The sequence below is a fragment of the Megalobrama amblycephala genome, linkage group LG5 (assembly GCF_018812025.1).
Source record: "Megalobrama amblycephala isolate DHTTF-2021 linkage group LG5, ASM1881202v1, whole genome shotgun sequence".
In the NCBI taxonomy this organism is placed as follows: domain Eukaryota; kingdom Metazoa; phylum Chordata; class Actinopteri; order Cypriniformes; family Xenocyprididae; genus Megalobrama; species Megalobrama amblycephala.
Window position 1 is genome coordinate 36,279,226 of NC_063048.1, and position 20,351 is coordinate 36,299,576.

General features: G+C 35.7%; 1 protein-coding gene across 2 annotated transcripts in view; it reads right to left on the reverse strand.

Moving 5' to 3' along the window:
* The window catches only part of LOC125269233 (cysteine-rich motor neuron 1 protein-like), a 57,974-nt gene that overhangs the window by 12,809 nt on the left and 24,814 nt on the right, over positions 1–20,351 (reverse strand). Inside the window, exons 5-10 of one of the 2 annotated variants that reach the window (XM_048192105.1) lie at positions 18,956–19,135; positions 11,359–11,562; positions 8,059–8,187; positions 7,443–7,596; positions 3,402–3,523; positions 195–419 (exon numbers count right to left, since the gene is read on the reverse strand). In XM_048192105.1, coding sequence (XP_048048062.1) covers positions 195–419; positions 3,402–3,523; positions 7,443–7,596; positions 8,059–8,187; positions 11,359–11,562; positions 18,956–19,135 — 1,014 coding nt within the window. The remainder of the gene's footprint in view (positions 1–194; positions 420–3,401; positions 3,524–7,442; positions 7,597–8,058; positions 8,188–11,358; positions 11,563–18,955; positions 19,136–20,351) is intronic. The other variant, XM_048192106.1, reaches the window with a different exon arrangement.

Here is a 20,351-nt window from a genome sequence, read left to right on the forward strand (position 1 = left end):
TTCGGAGCATTTTATTTTGTAAACGAGGCACAGTGTAAAGAATCTTTTGTTGACAGACGACTGTGTTGAATCTGACAGCAGCTGCATCACAAACCCGTAAATAATTTCATAATGCTCTGTCTGTAGATGACGGTAGTGTACCACGACAGATCCGTGTGTAAGCGTGTCGTGAGAGGTTCGAGTGTTGAACGTACCCTCACAGCCGGGGCAGCACTGCTCGGGTCGGAGCACCGGATGGGCGCAGGTTGGCACCGGGCAGGATATCAGCACACACATCTCCCGGCCGGCGTGGCAGTAACAGTCCCGGCAGCCGTCGTGCCACCCGTCACCCTCCTCGAATCGCCGCCCGTCCGCCGTCAGACAGAAGCTGTAGGAAACCGTGACGGAGACGCTGGTGCTGGAAACGTGCCTGTCTGTGTCTAAGCATCATCACAACAAAGAAAAGATCATTAGAAATAAATGTCACGCGTTATATTAACTATGTTAATCATTTAATTCAATGCACTAACTGTGTACATACATTGTCTATACATTGTACTTAAAATAAAATCTGCATGTCTGTGAATTAATTTCTGTATTTCCATATATATATATTTAACCCCATAAGCTATTTAATAAAAAATAGTAAATTAAACCAGTAAATAAATTAAATCAAATTACAGTAAAAATTACAGTAAAAAGGAGAAAGAAATAAAAATATGTATTTCGCATGAATAAAAATATAAGCCTTATAAGATTTTTACTGTAATGCATCTGAAAATGTTTACATTATTTTTCATTCTCACTATTGACTCTGATCTGATTTTTCTATTATGGTTAAACAAACTACTGTAATCAGTGTTATTTTACAATCATTGATATACTATTATATAATATTTATTTTTATATTTTGAATTTCATTTAAGTTTTAGTATTTTTTATGTATTTAAAAAAAAATGTCTATATAGTTTTTATTCATTTTTATTTCAGTTGTACTTTGTTATTTCAGTACATCAAGTTAAACTAAATGAAAATGAGAAATGTTGCAACTAGCTGAAATTTTATTTTATTTCAAATAATGAAAATGTTTTTTTTATGGATTTAGTTTTAGTTGATGATGATGATAACCATGAATGCAATTTAAAAAAAAAAAAGAAAAGAAAGAAATGTAAATCAGCATAAATTAAAGGCAGTGCAACTAAAACTCTTAATACTTGACCAATGAAATATGTCATCATGATAACATCATTCTAACAGTATTAGTGTAATATGAATATAATATCCAATTATAATCGCCGTCTCCACCTGAAAAAACATCCTCTAAACGGCTGATATTTTGCCAATAATGAGTTTATAATTATGCAGTGGATCAACTGAACTGAATGAACCAGTTAAGCCAACACACACAACTGCAAGAAAAACCAAAGGCACCGTCCACGTGTTTATTTGCTTCCTTTAAGAGTGTTTTAGTGATGGTGAACTTTTCATCTCTCTAAATATTTAAACAGTTTGCTAAAAAATAATTCCAGATGTTTCAAAATAGCTGCTCTGAGTTTACAACGTGCGTGTGACTGAACACAGGACGAACATGAGCGCCGACGACTAAAATATACTCCGCAAACACACTATATTTACACAGAAACACAATGAAGGCATGAAACTGAGTTGACACAGTTAAAATAACCTGCCCACAAATCACTCGTGACCTGCGAACAAGTCCTTTAAACTTGCAAATGAGTATCATCAGGTGAAAATGACTAGAATCAATCACTCTAATAGAACTGCTCTGAATGTTCACTCAAATTATATGCATTCACAGCCTTTAAAAGATGTGATGTACATGTGTGTGCGCGCTTGTGTATGATATACAGCGGTGTGAAAAAGTGTTTGCCCCCCTCCTGATTTTTTTTTTTTTTTGCATGTTTGTCACTTTAATGTTTCAGATCATCAAAATAAATATGAATCAAAGATAACACAAGTAAACACAACATGCAGTTTTTATTATGAAGGGAAAACAAAATCCACAAACCCACATGGCCCTGTGTGAAAAAGTGCTTGCCCCCTAAACCTAATAACTGGTTGGGCCACCCTTAGCGGCAACAACCTCAAACAAATGTGTGCGATAACTTGCAATGAGTCTGTTACAGCGCTGTGGAGAAATTTCGGCCCACTCATCTTTGCAGAATTGTTGTAATTCAGCCACATTGGAGGGTTTTCGAGCATGAACCACCTCAATAGGATTGAGGTCAGGACTTTGGCTAGGCCACTCCAAAGTCTTTATTTCGTTTTTCTTCAGCCATTCAGAGGTGGACTTGCTGGTGTGTTTTGGATCATTGTCCTGCTGCAGAACCCAAGTTCACTTCAGCTAGAGGTCACAAACAGATGGCCAGACATTGTCCTTAAGGATTTTTTGGTAGACAGCAGAATTCATGGTTCCATTTATCACATCAAGTCTTCCAGGTCCTGAAGCAGCAAAACAGCCCCAGACCATCACACTGTTGGGATTATGTTCTTTTGTGTTACTTTTACGGCAGACGTAATGGGACACACACCTTCCAAAAAGTTCAACTTTTGTCTCGTCAGTCCACAAAGTATTTTCCCAAAAGTCTTGGGGATCATCAAGATGTTTTCTGGCAAAACTGAGATGAGCCTTTATGTTCTTTTTGCTCAGCAGTGGTTTTTGTCTTGGAACTCTGCCATGCAGGCCATTTTTGCCCCGTCTCTTTCTTATGGTGGAGTCATGAACACTGACCTTAGCTGAGGCAAGTGAGGCCTGCAGGTCTTTGGATGTTGTTGTGGGGTCTTTTGTGACCTCTTGGATGAGTCGTCGCTGCGCTCTTGGGGTAATTTTGGTCGGCCGCCCACTCCTGGGAAGGTTCACCACTGTTCCATGTTTTCTTCATTTGTGGATAATGGCTCTCACTGTGGTTCGCTGGAGTCCCAAAGCTTTAGAAATGGCTTTATAACCTTTTCCAGACTGACAGATCTCAATTACTTCTTTTTGTTACTTAATTTCTTTCAACATGATGTGTAGCTTTTGAGGATCTTTTGGTCTGCTTCACTTTGTCAGGCAGGTTCTATTTAAGTGATTTCTTGATTGCGAACAGGTGTGGCAGTAATCAGGCCTGGGTGTGGCTAGAGAAACTGAACTCAGGTGTGGGGGGGGCACTTTTTCACACAGGGCCATGTGGGTTTGGATTTTGTTTTCCCTTCATAATAAAAACCTTCATTTAAAAACTGCATGTTGTGTTCACTTGTGTTATCTCTGATTCATATTTAAATTTGTCTGATGATCTGAAACATTAAAGTGTGACAAACATGGAAAAAAATAAAAAAATCAGGAAGGGGGCAAGCACTTTTCCACACCACTGTATATATATCTCCCACAGTCCTGCTGTGAACCTCCTCCTCCACACACTCACCTTCACACTCGCAGACGCTGCAGCCCTTCCTGCTCTTCCTGTAGCCATCAATGCAGTGTTTGTCGCAGGTGAACGGCGGACACCTGACGCAGCGGCACATCTCACAGCCGTGTTTGTTCCTCCTGTGGGAAGAAACAAAAGACATGCCGTCAACATCCTGTCAATAACAGATTATGTGACTGACTACACTGGTTCACCAGTTCAACCAGCACTAACCAGCCTGTCATGAGCTGGTGATTAACAACAGAAGCGCAGCTCTTGATTCCTGTTTCTAGGTCAGACCCTCTTTAAGTTCTAAGGACAGATGAAAGCATGTCTCACGATACCTCATAATAACGCAGGACACTTTTATGCTCATAGCGTCGTCCTTCATTAAAGTTTCGCCGTTCTGAGCTGCTGTTTTTGAGGCGCGATACACCGGATCCAGATGCTCAAACGGGTCTAACGGGCATCTGGTTCTGTTTTATTCTGCTGTACATGAGCTTCACGAGTCCAGATAAAAGCAGCACCAGAAACATGTCGCACCTCCAAGTAGTGCACCACCAGTGTGAGTTCACTAACAAGAACTAGTGGACAATATAATGCTGACTATATTAGGTTTATACTAGGTTTATTTATGCTTAAATGTCAAAAAGAAGCTGAAAACATTTTATATTTAGTTTGCTTCAAAATTAATGAAGACTAAGACTGCTTCCACATTATTCCCCACCGAATCCAGTTTTACATAAACACAAATTATCGCCTTGCACGTGCTTCCGCTTTCCGTATTCTTCAAAAAGCTTACGCTGTATGCCCTACGCCTTCTCTATTGTACTTATGGAAAAAAACTAAATTGCCGCCGCATTCATTCAGTAAGTTGAAGACATACAGCATAAGCTTTTTGGAGAATACGGAAAGCAGAAGCACGTGCAAGGCGATCATTTGTGTTTATAAAGCATATACAGTTTTGTCAATCTTTGAAGTTGCACTGAAACTGTAATTTTGACCTTCAACCATTTGGAGGCAATTGAAGTCCACTATAAGGAGAAAAATCCTGGAATGTTTTCATCAAAAATCTTCATTTCTTTTCCACTGAAGAAAGAAAGACATGAACATCTTGGATGACATGGAGGTGAGGAAATTATCAGGAACATTTGATTTGAAAGTGGACTAATCCTTTAACTTCTGAGCTGATAAATTGAAGGTTCAAACCCCACATGAGCTGATTCATGAACTATCACCATTGATCAGGGCTCCTAATGAGGGTAGATGAAACATTAATGAAGATGAAACCTCATTAATTAGTAATTCTTCATGAATCAAACACGTCCCCTCACTGGGCAGCAGTACAGTAGTGGTTCGCTGCTGAGACAGCATGCAGTCGAGGTCTACAGTACACAAACACAGCCGTGACCCTCCGAGCTTTAACGTTTTCACTCGGGACGATTGCTGACTCGACACATATTCCAGCGGCCCCACCGACGGCCCTTTACGTCCTGTCAAATCCAATGACATTTTAGCTCCATTGAATAGGGGAAACGATTTAAGACCCTCTTTGTGCGGAGTCCGACTCATTCGACTGTGTAAAATGTCAATGTAAACAGTCGCTCGTCCTCTGTGACACGCAGGACTCAAGCAGGACTGGAACTGTTCTTAATCATTCTTATGGACCATAATTCAGTGCTTCAGAACCATAAATGTTATCACCATGATGAAATTATAGCCGAAACATACATAAAATTCATTTAAAACAAATATTGCATCGCAATGTTTACTTTAAATAATACTTATATTTTATTATTCATATTGCTGATAATATGTGATTAGATTTAAAGTGAACAGTGATCACAGTTGTGGTGATCAACACTATTATAAACCTAATTTGGACAATGCAATTGTTTGCAACAAACCTCTTAAGCTATGAAAACCTTATAAATAATGATAACTATAAACACAATATTAGAAACATGGAACCAGCTACAGATATTTAAGAAACAGAAGAGGGTCATCTTCTTCAAACGGTCATGATCTTTGGGTTTGTTTCCAGATCTTTGTAGCATCTGTTTATCTTACTGGCAATAACCGCCAGCAACAAACTCAGCAGAAGATGATCTCGACATGAGCCACTATAAACAGGGATTTCCTCCAGAGCGAGATGGAGAGATGGGGCTCAGAGGACTTCTAAACTTCTAAAAGGCTCTTCTGAAATGATCCAGGAAACCCTCCGTCCCCCCCGAGGGAGCTCAAATCCCGGGTATCCAGTGAAAATCTATCTGCTCCATCCTCCACTGGGGGCTCGTGGTTCAGATACCAGCGGAATCACACCTCGCGCTCACATACAGTCGCTTTTGTGTAAATGTGCATTTGATCGTTGTGTTGACACGGAGGGACGGTTTTGAAATGAAAGCAGAGTATGAGGAGAGCAGAGCACCCAGATGTTTGACCAGGTTCACGGATTACAGGGGGTAATGGGGGGGTCAGGCTGTTTAACCCTGAGTAAACATTGTTTTAACCCCATGATTAGGTTGCTTTTAACCCTGGATCATAATTATTTGAATCACTTATAACCTTGGGTTACACAATGTTTCACGTTTGTATTTACATAGAGGATAGCACTGCGTTTAAACCTATGTTAACATTATTTGAATTTCTTTTAACCCTGGGTTAAATGTTTTACACTTGTATTTAGACAGAAGATAGCACTGCAATTAACCCTAGGTTATCATTATTTGGATCACTTTTATCCCTGGTTTAAAAAACATACTTTTATTTAGACAATGGACAACACTGCATTTAACCCTGGATTAACATTATTTGGATGGCTAAAAGTGATCCAAATAATGTTAACCCTGGGTTAAATGCAGTTGTCCACTGTCTAAATAAAAGTGTGAAAAACCAGGGTTAAAAGTGATTAAATGGTTTCACACTTGTGTTTAGACAAAGAATAGCACTGTGTTTAACCCTGGGTTAACATTATTTTAATCACTTTAAACCCTGGGTTAAACAATGTTTCACACTTGTATTCAGAAAAAGGATAGCACTACGTATAACCCTGGGTTAACATTATTTTAATCTTTTTAACCCTGGGATAAACAACATTTCACACTTGTATTAGACAGAGGATAACACTGCATTTAACCCTGGGCTAACATTATTTTAATCATATTTAATGCTGGGTTAAGTAATGTTTCACACTTGTATTTAGACAGAGGATAGCACTGCATTTAACCCTGGTTTAACATTATTTTAGCCTGTGATGCGGTCACTTTTAATCTTGCGCTAACAATGTTTCACACAGATATTCGAACCGAGGTTAGTACTGTGTTTAACCCTGGGTTAACATTATTTTAGCCAGTGATGAGGTCACTTTTAACCCTGGGTTAACATTGTTTTAACCCTGTGATGTGGTCACTTTTAACGTTGGGTTAACAATGTTTCATGTAGATATTTAGACAGGTTAGCATTGTGTTTAAACCTGGCTTAACACTATTTTAACCACATGATGAGGTCATTTTTAACCCTGTATAACACTATTTTAACCAAATCCTGACATCAATTTTAACCATGGGTTAAACAATGTATTACATTTGCATTTAGACAGAGGATAGAACTAGGTTTAAACTGGTTCAACATTATTTTAACCCAGTGATGAGGTCACTTTTAACCCTTGGTTAACACTATTTTAACCCTGTGCTGATTTCACTTTAAACCATGGGTTAAACAATGTTTTACACTTGTATTTAGCTAGGTTTAATGCAGGGTTAACATTATTTTAACCCTGATGTCACTTTTAACCCTGGGTTTGACACTTTGAAAGAGGTAAACGCTGCCCCTACCTCTGCATTTTAAAGTTCTAGCCAGGTGTAACCTGTACCAAATAAATATAGCGTTAAATGATGCAGCATTACAGCAATTAACCTAATTAAAAATCCATGTGACGTTTATAAATATATGCATAAAGCATACTTCTTATAATTCAGTACATTTGGGTCTGAGATGAAGATACTGGTTATGAATCAGACCACAAGATGCTTTCTGCTGGGTGCATACATATAAACTTACACGTATCCATAAGGGCACGTCTTGCTGCAGGTCAAGGGCCGGCACTTTGGTGCGGATATGCTACATTCACACACTTCACAACCGTTGTTGTCTTTCTCATAACCCATGGGACACTCCAGAGAGCAGTACATGGACACATCAGGACAGGTTTCATCTGAAAAAAAACAACAACAGTTATTTACATACAAAAGTGAACAGTCAAGTCAAATTTATTGATATTTGTTTACTCTTTGCAAAGCCTTTTGATGCTGCAAGTGGTGTACAAACCCCAAACATTATTTTCTAAACTATAATACTATTGCACATTTGCTAAGAACTACATGTAATTCTTTGGAGCAGTTTACAATCCCATGAGCACCATGGTGGCCAAACGTCCGACTGACCCCCGATACTGTCTTGAATTCACATGAGAAAAAGCTTCGGAATCATTTCTGTCATGGGGAGGATTGAGCAGATTTGTGAGGTGGATTCGTGTCTGAGATCATTATTTCTTGAGTCAGTGTTTGCTTGTGTTGCGGGCCGTTGGCACTTTCTCAAACACAGACTTGGGAGTATTTTGGAGCGGTTTGCACGCAACACAGTTCTCATGGGTTTGTGTGTGTGTTTTTGCACTCACTGCTGACACACTGGCACAGCAGACAGCCGCTGGGATCTTGCTGGAAGCCGAACGGGCAGTCGTGCCCAGAGAGAGAGCAGTTTTCCAGCGGTGGGCAGAGCAGCGGGCTCACCGTCTCATATGACGGCTCTAGAAGAGAAAGTTACATAGATTTTGTTTCTGTTCACTGATTAGTATCAATGTTGTGCTGCTTTATATTTCTGTGGAAACCTTGATACGTCTTTTTTAGGATTCTTTGATGAATAGAATTATTAAAAATGGGGATTCCCACATGGTTATGTAATATAGAAATCATTTCTGAGTTGAATTTCCAACAAAAATACGTTACTGACATTTAAACAACTCGTATTGGGAAATAAGATTTTGGTTACACCACCCACCACTAGATAAAATTATCTTGAGAATAACATGCACTTATAAGGTCCACAATAACATAAATTAGGGATTCAAAGAGACTGATTTCACATCGACTATTTTCTACTTCCAGAGCATCTAAGATTTATAGCTGTGATGCAAACTGCTCAGATGTTTCTGGTAAATACTGGTGCGTGTTGCAAGAACTGCGTGTTGAAGTGAAACTTTAGATTCATCTGTTGTTTGGCACAGATCATCATGTGAGCCGCTCTGGGGGTCGTTCGCTCCAAACGCATCCTTACAGCGCTGTGCAGTTTAACTGCAAACAGAAGCGTCCGGTTTGCATCGATTACACATAAACACGGCCGCAATTACCGCGCAGCGATCCTCCTCATCTGACAGCCGTGATGAACGAGTATTGTTGAAAGTTGCGCAACTGCTTTTCTGATTTCCTCGATCACTAACCTCAAAATCAAACCGAACACGGCCGTCAAACCTCAACAAGATGCTTTTCGTCGCTGGGATGCCACATGTGCAGCCAGCAATGTTGGCACGTACAGAGGTAAAGAGGTGTGACTAATTATTCTTCCAGAAAATAATAATGTATAATTAAGGACAGCAGGTGGCTTCCATTTGGCTGGTCGGAGCAGTAAAAGCCAAAGCTTCTGTAGTCCACAGACGCCTGCTGCTCGACGCTATTGAGCACACGTCAGTGGAACGTCAGTTTGAGCTTTAATGGGCTGTGTGTGTGTGTGTGTTTCAAGAGCTCCAGATACAATAAACCTCTGGCAATATCTGCAGCTACCGCTAAACAGAGACAGATTTCAGCCTGCAGCAGGAACTGAACCTGTATAGATATATGCACCGATCGGGCATAACATTATGACCACCTTCCTAATATTGTGTTGGAGCCCGTCGAGGCATGGACTCCTCTAGACCCCTGAAGGTGTGCTGTGGGATCTGCACCAAGTTGTGAGGTGGAGCCTCCATGGATCGGACTTGTTTCGGCACATCCCACAGATGCTCCATTGGATTGAGATCTGGGGGATTTGGAGGCCAAGTCAACACCTCAGACCATTCCTGAACCATTTTTGCTTTGTGGCAGGAGAGGCCACAGCCACCAGGGAATACCGTTTCCATGAAAGGGAGTACATGGTCTGAACAATGCTTAGGCAGGTGGTACGTGTAACATCCACATGGATGGCAGGACCCAAGGTTTCCCAGCAGAGCATTGCCCAAAGCATCACACCGGCATGCCTTCTTACAAAAGTGCATCCTGGTGCCATGTGTTCCCCAGGTAAGAGACGCACACGCACCCGGCCATCCACGTGATGCAAAAGAAAACGTGATTCATCAGACCAGACCTTCTTCCATTGCTCCATGGTCCAGTTCTGATGCTCACTGTTGGCGCTTTCGGAGGTGGACAGGGGTCAGCATGGGCACCCCGACTGATCTGCGACTATCAGTGATGGGAATAACGGCGTTATAAATAACTTTTAGTTACCATTAGTTGACTAATCACATTTATATTAATTTAATTTCTTAAATACTGGAGAGAATAAACCATAATAATGAGCGTTTACGTATAGGCTATATAGCACATAAAGCGTGCCATAAAGAACCGGCAAAAGTAATGATTATGAATGTGACCAAAACAGCAAGGAAACATTTTAATTGTTTATTAATAAACTAATGTTTTCTGAATCAGTGTCGGCTGCGAAGATGAAAGTTGACATTGCTGACTCTCATCATCTGCTCATATAGTGGATGCGCCTAGAGAATGCACATTTAATTCGGATTACATTTTCATTTTTTAATTATTTTGTTTTTGTTAAAGTAGTTATTTCAAGCTTTCTATAGATATTTTTCTCATGTCTGTGAGGAAAGCAGCCTATACGCTGAGTTTCCGTTCATTTAGCCTATAAGACGTGCTCTAGTTCACGCGCAAGTGATCGCGCCGGCGCCTCCATGTCATGATTATACTGTCTGCTATATTTGCTTCTTATTTATTAAATCCAGGCAAACGTAATAGTTACTTTCCCTGGTAATTAGTTACTTTTATAACTATGTAACTCTGTTACTAACTCCGTTACTATTTGTGAGAAGTAACTAGTAACTATAACTAATTAGTTTTTTAAAGTAGCGCGCCCAACACTGGCGACTATGCATGCAAAACTCGCTCAAATACTTACGCTTGCCCATTTTTCCTACTTCTAACGCATCAACTTTGAGGACAAAACTCAAACTCATCATCTCCTCATAGTGGACGCGCCTAGAGAGAAAATGCACATTTCATTCGGATTACATAATCAGAGTAGCCTATTTGTTTTCATTTTTAATTATTTTGTTTTTGTTAAAGTAGTTATTTCAAGCTTTCTATAGATATTTTTCTCATGTCTGCGAGGAAAGCAGTCTATACGCTGAGTTTCGGTTCATTTAGCCTATAAGACGTGCTCCAGTTCACGCGCAAGTGATCGCGCCGGCGCCTCCATGTCATGATTATACTGTTTGCTATATTTGCTTCTTATTTATTAAATCCAGGCAAACGTAATAGTTACTTTTCCTGGTAATTAGTTACTTTTATAACTATGTAACTCTGTTACTAACTCCGTTACTATTTGTGAGAAGTAACTAGTAACTATAACTAATTAGTTTTTTAAAGTAGCGCGCCCAACACTGGCGACTATGCATGCAAAACTCACTCAAATACTTACGCTTGCCCATTTTTCCTACTTCTAACGCATCAACTTTGAGGACAAAACTCAAACTTGCTGCCTGAATATATAACAGATGATCAGTGTTATTCACTTCACCTGTCATAATGTTATGCATATATCTTCAGCATAACAGTGACGCGTCGACACGTCTCTATTCATGCTCGATGTGTGAATCACAAGCGTTTATGTAGAAAACCCTCGTGAACATGCATATGTAAGCACTTCGTACCCTCACAGAACGGGCAGCATTCTCCAGGGATCTTGACGGGGTTCTGGCAGCTCTGTTTGCAGGCCATGGCGGTGCAGTGCGGCTGTCCGTCCACACACTGGCAGAAGGTGCAGTCGTCTTCCTTCCACTGCTCCTCGTGCGCCCGCAGCTTGTGATTCACCCAGCAGCTCGCCTTCGTGCTCTCCACCGACAGCAGCTCCACATCTACAGAGTTCACAAACACACGTTTGCATTACTGAACTTTAAACATTGTTCTTTCTACATTTCTGTCACCTCATGGAGGTTGGGTTTCTTTGCCACTGATCGGTTGGGGTTTAAAATACACCTAATATTAGTCATATTATTGATTTGACATCATGATTCGACTTTGCAACATCGACATATATTCAATATGTTATTGAACTGAACTGAATCAACATAAAACTGAATTGATCTGAATAATGACAAGTCTTTTAGAGCTGCAGAATTTGATTTTGTCTTATATTTGCATCGTTATTTTGCTATTTATTACGATAAAGCTGCTTTGAAATTATCTGTATTGTATGAAGCTCTATAGAAATAAAGCCGACTTGACTTAAAAATACAACTTCAAAATAATTGTAGTTAATTTAAATAAAGCTGAAATAATATACATTTTATATAATAGATTAACATGAAATAAAAAAATTAGAAATATTGCCTTGAAATATGAATTACTTACACTAAAACTGAAATAGATATAAAATAAAACTAAAATGAAAACAAAAAAGCTCATTCAAATTATTAATAAATACCTTAATAGTATATACATTATGCATTACAAGAATAAACATGATTATGATTTCATGATGACATTTTGATTTCAGACAAGAATATATTTCTATCTCAAAGGTATGGAAGCTTATTTCCGCCATGGAATAAAAATATAATTGCGACTTGTTAAAATTGCACAGTATGATTTTTTTTCTCTCGCAATTTTGAGTTTGCATCTCATAATTCTGCATGTACATGCAGTCAGGTCAGGTTTCGAAAATTCATGAGGAGATGTAAACTGAGAACCAGGTTAATCTCACTGAAACTTTTAGTACAAGAGCACAAATTTGATCTGTTGACCACAGTTTGTCCCATAGAAACTGTTTTGAGTTTGACCTTTAACCTTTAGGAGCACAAGGTCGCAGCTGTAATGCACAGATGACTGAAATCTGAGCCGCTCTTAAAGCTGAAGAAAGACGTCTAGAGCTTCTACAGGTTGTGTTAACAGATGAAGCTCTGGCGGGCGGTGACGTGTGGACAGTTAGCCGTCAGTAACCCTGTGTTTGTTGATCTTTAGTGTGTGTGAAGAGTGTCGCTGCTGAATATGAGGCGGTTTGTGTGTTCGCTGATCTGCTGGTATTGGTGACCTGTCACATTTTTCCTCCTCGTGTAACTCATCATAGTTTATCTTTAATCGGAATCAACTATAAGAGACTGGTCTAAGATGAAACCATCAGCTTTTATTTACATTTATGCATTAGGCAGACTTTTTTTCCAAAGCAACTTCACGCCGCTACACATTTACATTTTGATTTCCCTGGGAATCGAACCCATGACCTTTGTATTGCTGCCGCCATGCTTTACTCTTTAAACTTCAGGAAATGTGCTAAAATCAGTGCAAATGATAAAATCAGTTGATTGGCTGATGAATTTCTTGTAGCTCAGCAGTAGAGCATGGCAAAATGCCAAGGTCATGGGTTTGATTCCAAAGGAATGCATGAACTGGTAAAAAAAAATGCATGCCTTAAATGAAATTTAGGTTGCTTTGGATGAAAGCATCTGCCAAATGCATAAATGTAAATGCACAAAAAACAATTCAATGAAATAATGGTAACACTTTATTTTAAGGGTCCAGAATAATGCATTATTAAGCATTAATTAATGATTAACTTGTTCACTATTAAGCATTAGTTCAGAATGAACACACTAGTAATTCATGATTAACTTTACATTTTAAGGGTCCTGAATTATGCATTAGTTAAGCATAAATAAACTAGTAATTAATGATTTACTCGTTCACAATTATGCATTAGTTAAGCATGGACACAATAGTAATTAATGATTAACAACATATAGTAGGGCATATTAGCCATTATTATATGAAAGATACACATTTATGCTATAAATAAACAAAAATAACCAAGTAATTAATGATTAACTGAATGTATAGTAAATGCCTTTTAGTCATTATCTACAACATGCATAATTAATTACAATCTATCTACAATTAATGCATAATTGTGAACAAGTAAATCATTAATTACTAGTTTATTTATAATTAACTAATGCATAATTGTGAACGAGTTAATCATTAATTACTAGTTTATTTATGCTTAACTAATGCATAATTGTGAACGAGTTAATCATTAATTACTAGTTTATTTATGCTTAACTAATGCATAATTGTGAACGAGTTAATCATTAATTACTAGTTTATTTATGCTAAACTAATGCATAATTGTGAACGAGTTAATCATTAATTACTAGTTTATTTATGCTTAACTAATGCATAATTGTGAACGAGTTAATCATTAATTACTAGTTTATTTATGCTTAACTAATGCATAATTGTGAACGAGTTAATCATTAATTACTAGTTTATTTATTCTTAATTAATGCATAATTGTGAACGAGTTAATCATTAATTACTAGTTTATTTATGCTTAACTAATGCTTAATAGTGAACGAGTTAATCATTAATTACTAGTTTATTTATGCTTAATTAATGCATAATTGTGAACGAGTTAATCATTAATTACTAGTTTATTTATGCTAAACTAATGCATAATTGTGAACGAGTTAATCATTAATTACTAGTTTATTTATGCTTAACTAATGCATAATTGTGAACGAGTTAATCATTAATTACTAGTTTATTTATTCTTAATTAATGCATAATTGTGAACGAGTTAATCATTAATTACTAGTTTATTTATGCTTAATTAATGCATAATTGTGAACGAGTTAATCATTAATTACTAGTTTATTTATGCTTAACTAATGCATAATTGTGAACGAGTTAATCATTAATTACTAGTTTATTTATGCTAAACTAATGCATAATTGTGAACGAGTTAATCATTAATTACTAGTTTATTTATGCTTAACTAATGCTTAATAGTGAACGAGTTAATCATTAATTACTAGTTTATTTATGCTAAACTAATGCATAATTGTGAACGAGTTAATCATTAATTACTAGTTATTTATGCTTAACTAATGCTTAATAGTGAACGAGTTAATCATTAATTACTAGTTTATTTATGCTTAACTAATGCATAATTGTGAACGAGTTAATCATTAATTACTAGTTATTTATGCTTAACTAATGCTTAATAGTGAACGAGTTAATCATTAATTACTACTTTATTTATGCTAAACTAACGCATAATTGTGAACGAGTTAATCATTAATTACTAGTTATTTATGCTTAACTAATGCTTAATAGTGAACAAGTTAATCATTAATTACTAGTTATTTATGCTTAACTAATGCATAATTGTGAACGAGTTAATCATTAATTACTAGTTTATTTATGCTTAACTAATGCATAATTGTGAACGAGTTAATCATTAATTACTAGTTTATTTATGCTAAACTAATGCATAATTGTGAACGAGTTAATCATTAATTACTAGTTATTTATGCTTAACTAATGCTTAATAGTGAACAAGTTAATCATTAATTACTAGTTTATTTATTCTTAATTAATGCATAATTGTGAACGAGTTAATCATTAATTACTAGTTATTTATGCTTAACTAATGCTTAATAGTGAACGAGTTAATCATTAATTACTAGTTTATTTATGCTAAACTAACGCATAATTGTGAATGATTAATCATTAATTACTACTTTATTTATGCTAAACTAACGCATAATTGTGAACGAGTTAATCATTAATTACTAGTTTATTTATGCTTAACTAATGCTTAATAGTGAACAAGTTAATCATTAATTACTAGTTTATTTATTCTTAATTAATGCATAATTGTGAACGAGTTAATCATTAATTACTAGTTTATTTATGCTTAACTAATGCATAATTGTGAACGAGTTAATCATTAATTACTAGTTTATTTATGCTTAACTAATGCATAATTGTGAACGAGTTAATCATTAATTACTAGTTTATTTATGCTTAACTAATGCATAATTGTGAACGAGTTAATCATTAATTACTAGTTTATTTATGCTAAACTAATGCATAATTGTGAACGAGTTAATCATTAATTACTAGTTTATTTATGCTTAACTAATGCATAATTGTGAACGAGTTAATCATTAATTACTAGTTTATTTATGCTTAACTAATGCATAATTGTGAACGAGTTAATCATTAATTACTAGTTTATTTATTCTTAATTAATGCATAATTGTGAACGAGTTAATCATTAATTACTAGTTTATTTATGCTTAACTAATGCATAATTGTGAACGAGTTAATCATTAATTACTAGTTTATTTATGCTTAATTAATGCATAATTGTGAACGAGTTAATCATTAATTACTAGTTTATTTATGCTAAACTAATGCATAATTGTGAACGAGTTAATCATTAATTACTAGTTTATTTATGCTTAACTAATGCATAATTGTGAACGAGTTAATCATTAATTACTAGTTTATTTATTCTTAATTAATGCATAATTGTGAACGAGTTAATCATTAATTACTAGTTTATTTATGCTTAATTAATGCATAATTGTGAACGAGTTAATCATTAATTACTAGTTTATTTATGCTAAACTAATGCATAATTGTGAACGAGTTAATCATTAATTACTAGTTTATTTATGCTTAACTAATGCTTAATAGTGAACGAGTTAATCATTAATTACTAGTTTATTTATGCTAAACTAATGCATAATTGTGAACGAGTTAATCATTAATTACTAGTTATTTATGCTTAACTAATGCTTAATAGTGAACGAGTTAATCATTAATTACTAGTTTATTTATGCTTAACTAATGCATAATTGTGAACGAGTTAATCATTAATTACTAGTTATTTATGCTTAACTAATGCTTAATAGTGAACGAGTTAATCATTAATTACTACTTTATTTATGCTAAACTAACGCATAATTGTGAACGAGTTAATCATTAATTACTAGTTATTTATGCTTAACTAATGCTTAATAGTGAACAAGTTAATCATTAATTACTAGTTATTTATGCTTAACTAATGCATAATTGTGAACGAGTTAATCATTAATTACTAGTTTATTTATGCTTAACTAATGCATAATTGTGAACGAGTTAATCATTAATTACTAGTTTATTTATGCTAAACTAATGCATAATTGTGAACGAGTTAATCATTAATTACTAGTTATTTATGCTTAACTAATGCTTAATAGTGAACAAGTTAATCATTAATTACTAGTTTATTTATTCTTAATTAATGCATAATTGTGAACGAGTTAATCATTAATTACTAGTTATTTATGCTTAACTAATGCTTAATAGTGAACGAGTTAATCATTAATTACTAGTTTATTTATGCTAAACTAACGCATAATTGTGAATGATTAATCATTAATTACTACTTTATTTATGCTAAACTAACGCATAATTGTGAACGAGTTAATCATTAATTACTAGTTTATTTATGCTTAACTAATGCTTAATAGTGAACAAGTTAATCATTAATTACTAGTTTATTTATTCTTAATTAATGCATAATTGTGAACGAGTTAATCATTAATTACTAGTTTATTTATGCTTAACTAATGCTTAATAGTGAACGAGTTAATCATTAATTACTAGTTTATTTATGCTAAACTAACGCATAATTGTGAATGATTAATCATTAATTACTACTTTATTTATGCTAAACTAACGCATAATTGTGAACGAGTTAATCATTAATTACTAGTTTATTTATGCTTAACTAATGCTTAATAGTGAACAAGTTAATCATTAATTACTAGTTTATTTATTCTTAATTAATGCATAATTGTGAACGAGTTAATCATTAATTACTAGTTATTTATGCTTAACTAATGCTTAATAGTGAACGAGTTAATCATTAATTACTAGTTTATTTATGCTAAACTAACGCATAATTGTGAACGAGTTAATCATTAATTACTAGTTTATTTATGCTAAACTAACGCATAATTGTGAACGAGTTAATCATTAATTACTAGTTTATTTATGCTTAACTAACGCATAATTGTGAACGAGTTAATCATTAATTACTAGTTTATTTATGCTAAACTAACGCATAATTGTGAACGAGTTAATCATTAATTACTAGTTTATTTATGCTTAACTAATGCTTAATAGTGAACAAGTTAATCATTAATTACTAGTTTATTTATTCTTAATTAATGCATAATTGTGAACGAGTTAATCATTAATTACTAGTTTATTTATGCTTAACTAATGCTTAATAGTGAACGAGTTAATCATTAATTACTAGTTTATTTATGCTAAACTAACGCATAATTGTGAATGATTAATCATTAATTACTACTTTATTTATGCTAAACTAACGCATAATTGTGAACGAGTTAATCATTAATTACTAGTTTATTTATGCTTAACTAATGCTTAATAGTGAACAAGTTAATCATTAATTACTAGTTTATTTATTCTTAATTAATGCATAATTGTGAACGAGTTAATCATTAATTACTAGTTATTTATGCTTAACTAATGCTTAATAGTGAACGAGTTAATCATTAATTACTAGTTTATTTATGCTAAACTAATGCATAATTGTGAACGAGTTAATCATTAATTACTAGTTTATTTATGCTAAACTAACGCATAATTGTGAACGAGTTAATCATTAATTACTAGTTTATTTATGCTTAACTAACGCATAATTGTGAACGAGTTAATCATTAATTACTAGTTTATTTATGCTAAACTAACGCATAATTGTGAACGAGTTAATCATTAATTACTAGTTTATTTATGCTTAACTAACGCATAATTGTGAACGAGTAAATCATTAATTACTAGTTTATTTATGCTAAATTAACGCATAATTGTGAACGAGTAAATCATTAATTACTAGTTTATTTATGCTTAACTAATGCATAATTGTGAACGAGTTAATCATTAATTACTAGTTATTTATGCTTAACTAATGCTTAATAGTGAACAAGTTAATCATTAATTACTAGTTTATTTATTCTTAATTAATGCATAATTGTGAACGAGTTAATCATTAATTACTAGTTATTTATGCTTAACTAATGCTTAATAGTGAACGAGTTAATCATTAATTACTAGTTTATTTATGCTAAACTAACGCATAATTGTGAATGATTAATCATTAATTACTAGTTTATTTATGCTAAACTAATGCATAATTGTGAACGAGTTAATCATTAATTAATGCTTAATAATGCATTATTCTGGACCCTTATAATAAAGTGTTACCGAAATAATGAAAATAAAACGCACAACATTTACTCAAAATGGTTTACGGTCCACTGACAAAGCAGTTAATAGAATCTGGAACTGACTTGTTCTCAAAATCATCCATTTCTGTTCAGTTAAAAGCACATGCTGTCAGACCGATGTGACAAATCAAGCTCGAGCTGGACTGATGATGTTCAGTACCTATACAGACGGGGCAACATTCTCCTTCAGGGACGTAGAAGTTCTCGCAGTCCAGCTTGGCACATTCGGCTTTGGAACAGAAGGATACTCCACCTCGACACTGACACAGCCAGCACGGGTCCATACGATACACCTCGCCCTCCGCAAACTCCTTCCCGTCATGAACACACCTGGGAGAAACTGCAGAACAGAGAGACAAACTCAAGTGTGTTTGGACTGTCTTGACATATGTATAATTATTACAGACAGACAGATGATAGGAATCAAATAGAGTACCAGTTTCCACGAAATCTTTCATACGTCACTGTGGTTGACAAATGAATCAACTGCTGTATAATGATGAGGTGTGTTTTAAATCTACATAAAACCAAGAAACACACGCATTCCCCCCAACTGCGCTCGATATATCAGTGAGCTCAGCACTTTTGCGAAGCCTCGGGCGCAGGATCTCCGACGATCCGGCCAGCTCCGCTGAGGTGGAATTCTCAGACGTGGCATGTGAAGCCGTGTAATTGGTGTTCACTCACGCACAAACGAACACTTACACATGTGAGGTCAAAGAAATGCAGCAACCGAGGCCAAGAGAGCTCCTGTACGGAGAGCCGGTAAGAGCCGGAAACCCTCGCTGTCTCCAGACCCCTCGGCACATGAACAATAGCTTCTGTACGGCTCATTAGAGACCCATAAAACCCTGCGCTCAGGAACGCCACCGTCCCCCAGACACAAAGACATACTACAGCAGAACATGATATTACTGCGGTTTTGGACACGGTACCGTGCTATTATCAGGACATTCACCGTGGCATTACTGTGTTCTTTTCCAGTATTTTCCAGACGTTAACAAATGGGACCTTATCGTAAAGTGTTACCAATTATACACACGACTCTTTCTTTGTAACACAATCTCTCTTATTCTCACACACTGACTCAAGACACACACACACATTCCCATCAGTGACCTATTGAACCTTCCCATCAACCTCTCCTTCTGTTCTTCTGACTGATGCATAAGCAGTTTTTCCTCCGCCCGCTGCGCTTCTCCTTAAGTCCATTAGTTCCAGGAGGCAGCACACATTTAGCGGCCGGGCCAAGAGGCCAACGCGGGAATTTGGATTGTTGGTAAAACGGAATATTTGACGCTAAACCAGAGTAAACACAGAGGCCCTGTCTCACTGACCCCGCCCCCTTTTCACACCTCATCACTTCCTGTCTGTCCAGCTCTCACAAGAGGACCTCAGTGTTTCATGTAACTAGAAGCAGCTCCTGACCAGCCGTGATGCAGCAGGTTTCCAGTGCCAAATAACACATCTGTCCTCACTGACAGTGACCAACAATTACTACGGAGCCGCTAAGTGGTCATGGTGATCTAAAAAATATGAGATGACAGGAAAAATCT